This window comes from Nestor notabilis, unplaced genomic scaffold (assembly GCF_000696875.1).
Source record: "Nestor notabilis isolate BGI_N333 unplaced genomic scaffold, ASM69687v1 scaffold31310, whole genome shotgun sequence".
NCBI lineage: Eukaryota > Metazoa > Chordata > Aves > Psittaciformes > Psittacidae > Nestor > Nestor notabilis.
Window position 1 is genome coordinate 14,440 of NW_009913164.1, and position 6,307 is coordinate 20,746.

The window sequence follows — 6,307 nt, forward strand, 5'->3', positions numbered from 1 at the left end:
GAATTCTGTTAATACTCCAGTGGTTCGGAGAATGTGAAAAGTAAAAAACCAGGACCACCTAATCAGGCTTCTGAATTCATATTTAAGAAACTGAGGAAGCAAGTCCTGTAAAATACTGAACATTGCACAGTTTCCACTGATTAACAAACAAGCAACACCACATTTATTTACATGTCTGACTGCAAATCCTTAAAATACCTCGGAAAAGCAAAATCTTTGCAATTATAGCAGGAAAATGCACTATCTGCACAAAGTTTATCCACAGTTGTCTCTATTGTAATTGCAGCATTTGTACATGTACGGTTGTGAATCAGGAAAATAAACTGGTACTTTCATAGAGCACATCTCAATAAAGTGGTGCTTGCATTCACACAACTTGCTTCGTCTCACCCTACACGGCGAGTTCACCTGGTGCAAACTTCCCTGATCACTGTGAGCTCAACACAAGAAATGACAGAGCAGTCTAGCAGAGGGTAGACAATTTCACATTAGCAGGTTACAAGTGCTCCGTGCTTGGGACATTTTTTTCTTAATAAATTATCAAAGGTTTTTACACTACTTTGAGCTTCTTAAGGGAAAAAAGAAAGCTGGTGTTTCAAAAAGATAGTATCTGTGAATGTGATAGTAATACTTACAATTGATCCTTAGGTTTTCTACAGCCATGTAGAAGACTCAAGTTAAAGAAAGTAAAAAATTTCTACATAAAAACTGGCAATTAAACAAAAAAATGAAATAAATCACATACATAAATAGCACAGATTAATTAAAATTTGGAACTGAAATCCCAAGTGTTTAACTGGAACTTACATGTAGTTTAATGACACAGTTTGTAACATAAGATTTTACTTTTGTCAGGTATATGGGTAGGAAAAAAGTGTAACTAGGCATCCTATTTAATAAAACTGAATAGCAGTATTATAGAACTTATTGATCAGTTGATGACAGGACAGAACTTCACTTTTACTCTTTCTTTTTTTTAAAATCCACCCCAATCTTAAACGGTAACAGGAAGTTTCTCAGAAGTCCCTGAGGTACCAAACGGTTGCATTTGAGAAGGGAAGGCAGGAGAGGCAACTTTCTTTCCTGTCATCAACACATGCAGAAGTCACACAGTATGATGTAGAATGAAGGCATAGTTTCCATTCTGTCATGGCTAAAGGGATCATAAGAGTACTTTGATCAGTACATGGATTCATACCGGGACTTTAACGACTACAGTAAGAAGCTGTAGAAGACATTTCCAAAAACAACCAGAAAAGCAGTACTTGGTGTAAAAGTATTGCACTGTATTAACTGTGTTCCACAACGTGTTTCTGCAATGGTTGTACTTTCCTCTTTGCTTCGATCCACTGAGAAGTCCACTGCAAATCAATCCACAAAGTAGATATTATACCAGTGTTACAAGTCTTCTACCTTCTGGCAAGAATGGAATAACTATGGTGCTTTCCACAGAAGGATATAATAAGGATTTTCTAGCAATAGGGAAGCCATACAGGCTTCTTTAATCATTGGGCGTGCCATTAATGTGCGTCTCCTCCAGAAGTGCTAAAGATAAGATGTACAAACATATATTAAGATAAAATCTGAATCTTAAATTTCTCAATAACAATCAATTTTGCATTTTACATACTCACATGATCTCCAGTGCCTGCTAAATGAATGCACGCAGGTCTGTGCTTGCTGTTCCATCTTCTGGGTATGATGAACTGAAATCTATGAGAAAAAAATACCCATTTTAGCAAAGTAAGTGTATCTATTCACAAGCTGTGCCACAGAAATTACTCAAACAAAACCAAAAAAGACAAAGTATTTTTCTAACCCATGCAGGGAAACTGCCAGAGATTCAGCAATATAAATACATACAACATATACATAAACACATACGACAAAGAAAGGAATCCAAAAGTAGAACAGAGTAAATCCCAAACAAGAAAAGGAGCCAAGCTGCAAGATCATGTCCCTAAAAAAGACCACTACCTCATCATCACTATTTAAATTTTGCAGACTGGAGAAATGGAACTTCAAATGAGGAGCAGCCTAAACAAGTATGACTAGCTCTCCTAGGCAGCATTACTATTTCTCTCCTGAGGCACAACAGCTGAAATCGAAGATTAAGATGAGCAATATATTTAAATTAAATAAATAAATAAAGTAAATCAAAACCCCAACATACAAACAATGAAATTATTCTACACACAACAGCAATTACTCAACGTCTTCTGCTGCTCCTCAAGTTATTTACAGTCTAACTACTGGGGGAAGGTGGGAGGAAATCACTTCTGAGCCACTAGTATTTCCCTCCCAAGATGAAGCACTGTTACCTACAAATATGCTACACTTCCAAAAAAATTATTCACACAATGCACAACGATCATAAGGGAAATGTGTAGAGCACTTCAAAGCTGCAATGATAGTGTCCAATGTAACAATTAGCACAATTTGACTACAAAATGTAAGGGAACAGAGATAAGGAAACAATCAGTATACTACATTTTCCAGTATGGTACTAATTAGTCCAACAATGTTAAAAGACAGTTTCTTCCTCTAACCCATGGAGAGGCGAAAGAGAATTAATGCTTTGCCTATCAAACTTTTTCTGACATTCCTTAGTGTTACATGTCTGACTGCACATAAAACCACCAACCAGCAATATTGATAAAATTCACAATGCCAGTATAAACCTGCACTGACAAACTTTTATGTTTAGTTTTTAAGTAACTAAACAAAGCTTGGGAAAAAACATCCACTACAAAAGTTTAGCTTAAAATGAAAAGGAAACAGAAATTATGCTCCCTTTTCTTCTGACTATTAGGGATAATCCAGCTTTCTGGATACTTTTGTATGCAATATTTTTGTATTCAGTGGATATGGAAAGCTGGAATTGTTCCTTCAAATATAATATGACAGACTTCTTTCATATAAACAGCTTCTCCTGCTACGTATAAAACAAACAACTACTGTCCTTCAATTCCAGCATCCCGCTCATCGGGGTGGAAAAAAAAATTATTTAAAAACCCCAAGGTATTCCAAAGCTTTGTGCAATAGGTTTTCTACACTAAAAAGGTTTGTACTTTCTAGGGGACTTCTAATTTATTTACACACTGATTAAACTATCACAAGAATTAAGATTTATTTTCATTTTTGAGATCAAAATCTATTTCCACACATTAGCACAAAAAAAAAACCTATTTCAACACATTAGTTTGAAATCTTTTCCAGAGATTCTGTATCACAATAAATTAGCTTCGCAATAAAACTACTTATAGACCATTCTTATTTCTCTGTAGTACTAGTTTCAGAAAGGAAATACCACTTGATTTCTCTCACCTTGCTACGAGAGATTCGACTGGCAGGATACCTGGGACACAATGAGCCAATGGGGAAACGAAGTGCCCCTCAAGGATTTTACAGTCAGATTGCTCCTCAACCTGCAGACAAAATGAGATGATAGCAAACATTTCAGAGAGTTTAACTTACTCTGAAAGCCAATCTCTTAAAACAGACAAATTTGGCATGGGATAAAAATGTACTTTAAAAAACCCCAAAGCTGAAGTCTGTTTCAAATAGGCATACACATTATTAACAGTCCAAACATTTGTTTCAAACTTTGCTTTTATTAAATTACCTGTTAAATTAATTAATGAGTAAAGAGTAATACTGTCCCATTTTAAATACCTTTCATAACACACACTAAGTTTTCAATATTTTTTGAGCTTTCAGATCTGACATCCCACACCCCAACTATTGTATTACTGAGGAAAAAATACAACAGTAGCTGTATAGCCACTGCTTTATTCTCTCAGTTTCATTCTCCACTAGCAGTCAACATAACTGCTCATTTTCCCATCCCTTCCAACCCCACTTCACTTTTTTGACATTGCCTCCCAATTCTATCCACAGCAGCTCAATAAAAAAAAGAAATAAAATAAAATCAACAAACTGTTAGAAGCTTTCAGTTTTCCACAGCATTGACCAGAAGTATATTTATCTGACTTTAGAACTACTTTTAATTTCTGATCCCCTGTGTACACCCTCTAGTTTTAATTCAGATATTAGGAAAATGTAGATTCACATGACATTAAGATTCAATTCTTCTACCCTATAAAAGCAGCCTGGTAAGTACTAAGTTAATTTCACCTTTATGTATCATCAGGAAAATAAACTTGGTTAAACTGCATCATGTCTTGCTTGTAAGTACCTTGTCAATGAACACTGGGTAATCTTTTGAAACCAGCGTCTGGCATTTTTCCCTGTTTCCAATAATCTTTCTGAATTCAAATATTCTGTTGAAAGGAAACAAGTAGAGAAGATTCAACTTTTAATCTAAAAAAAAGAGAAGATAGATGTATGAAATTTCAGGTGCTAAAGTAAACCACATAGAAAATAAAATTCATGAAGCCAGTTTTGCATTTACACATTAATCAGTTACCAAAGGGTAGGTATACAAGAACATTTTTTCAGTTAAAAAGAAAAACAAACCAAAACCAAACCAACTCAGGTATATTGCTTATGGTTGCACAGCTCTTAAATAGTATTTTACACCTGATATGTTGAAAAGTCATGTCATTTTTCAGACAAAGTAAGACATAGCTCAACTGCCCACACCAAAGTATTGTTGCCAATGGCCTGAGATCTAGCTGGAAACAAGTTCAAGGCAGGACTTAGGGAAGTTCCTGAATGACACAAACTGGAGGGTAAGGTTGATAGCTGGAAGGTAAGGCTACTATTAAGCGCCACCTGGGCAAGCTGGAGGAACAGGTCAACAAACATCCTAAAGCTCAATGATTAAACTGCAGAATCTTGCACCTAGGACAGAACAGCCCCATGCAATGATAGAGGATGGGAACTTCCCAGCTCTACAGGAAAACACACAGGGTTTCTGGTGGATGGCCAACTGAACATGAGTTAGCAGTGCGTCCTTGCAGCTGTGAAGACTATTTATACAGATGCAGAGTCTTACAGAGAAAACGAAACAAGACTCTTCTCACAGTTTTACAGCGAGAGGACAAGAGGCAATGGCTGTGTGTTACAACACAGGAAATTCCTACTGCAACAGAGTAAAAGATTTTATTCACAGTGTTTAAACACCAGGAAAGTTGCCCAGGGAAACTATAAATAATCTCCATCCACAAGGGATTTTTTTTTCCTAAATCAAATGAATGAGTTGCCAAATGACTCAAATCAGCTAAGAAGTTAGCTTTGTTTTGAATAGGCATTTGGACTAGATGCTCTCAGGATGGCCCTCTCAACCTTAAATACTCTATGCTAAGAATAGCTTGCTTGTTCTTATGATTGTAAATAAACACAACATTACCTGTCCAACTAAAAGAGCAGATTTGGATGGAAAGTACAGAACAATAGTATAATAGGAATGATCTGTTCCCCTTCCCAACACAGAGAAAACCAAACCAAAAGGAGGGAAAGAAAATCCAGTTTATCACCCCATCAAAAATAGCTCTATTGCCTTTGCTTTTCTTACACAGAACAGCAAGTGCATTAAGTATTCCTGAGAAAATAAGGGTAAAGATATGAAACATGAGTGTGGGCATAAACTAAATGCAGACATGCTTTGTTTGACACTCAGTTCTCCAAAAATACTGCATTTATGTATTTCCTCTGTAGTTAGGAGAATACTGAAGGCTAAATCTTGCATGTGTTAGAGGAATTTCAACTCTTTGCCAATGAGTCGAGGATGAAGCATTAGGGTATCAACAGTCATCACATCAAGGGTGTGCACACAGAACTCCAGATTACATGTAGGCAGGGTAGTCCATAATATCAGTTAATCTCAGTTAATGCTTGAAGATTAAGAAATTTAATTATTTATTCTAATGGAGCTTGACAGCAATTAGTTAAAAAAAAAAATGAGAAAGAATGCTGACACTGTTTCTGGCATGCATATAGGGAGTGGTGCTCCCTCCTCCCACTAGCCAGCGTGAGGAGTTGGGAGGAGGTGGTATTCTTCCTTCTTCAGGTGAATCCAAACTGTTGGGGAACAGCTCATCTCCTTCCCGTTCAGGAACAATACATAGAACAAATTCTTCTTCCACTTCCCAGATCAGCTGGCCAGGAAGCCTGCCTCACGTTTCCCCCACAGCTTTTGATCTCATGTGAGAGGCTCCCTCCCTTTCTATGAAAAACGAATAGCCAATACCATTATTACTACCAGCAACGCTTCCTTATTGCTGTTTGACATGTGTGAGTATCCTTATGGATCTCATGCAAATATAAAAAATAAAAATCAGCAAATATTTAAAAATTAAGAGCTAACTCCCTTCCTTCCTTCCTCCCTTCCTTCCGTCCTTCA

The 6,307-nt window shown here is 36.6% G+C and overlaps 1 protein-coding gene across 1 annotated transcript in view; it reads right to left on the minus strand.

Moving 5' to 3' along the window:
- The window catches only part of LOC104412316 (chromosome unknown open reading frame, human C4orf29), a 14,673-nt gene that overhangs the window by 7,760 nt on the left and 606 nt on the right, over positions 1-6,307 (minus strand). Inside the window, exons 2-6 of the mRNA XM_010022996.1 lie at positions 4,199-4,283; positions 3,328-3,428; positions 1,635-1,713; positions 1,461-1,545; positions 636-663 (exon numbers count right to left, since the gene is read on the minus strand). Coding sequence (XP_010021298.1) covers positions 636-663; positions 1,461-1,545; positions 1,635-1,713; positions 3,328-3,428; positions 4,199-4,283 — 378 coding nt within the window. The remainder of the gene's footprint in view (positions 1-635; positions 664-1,460; positions 1,546-1,634; positions 1,714-3,327; positions 3,429-4,198; positions 4,284-6,307) is intronic.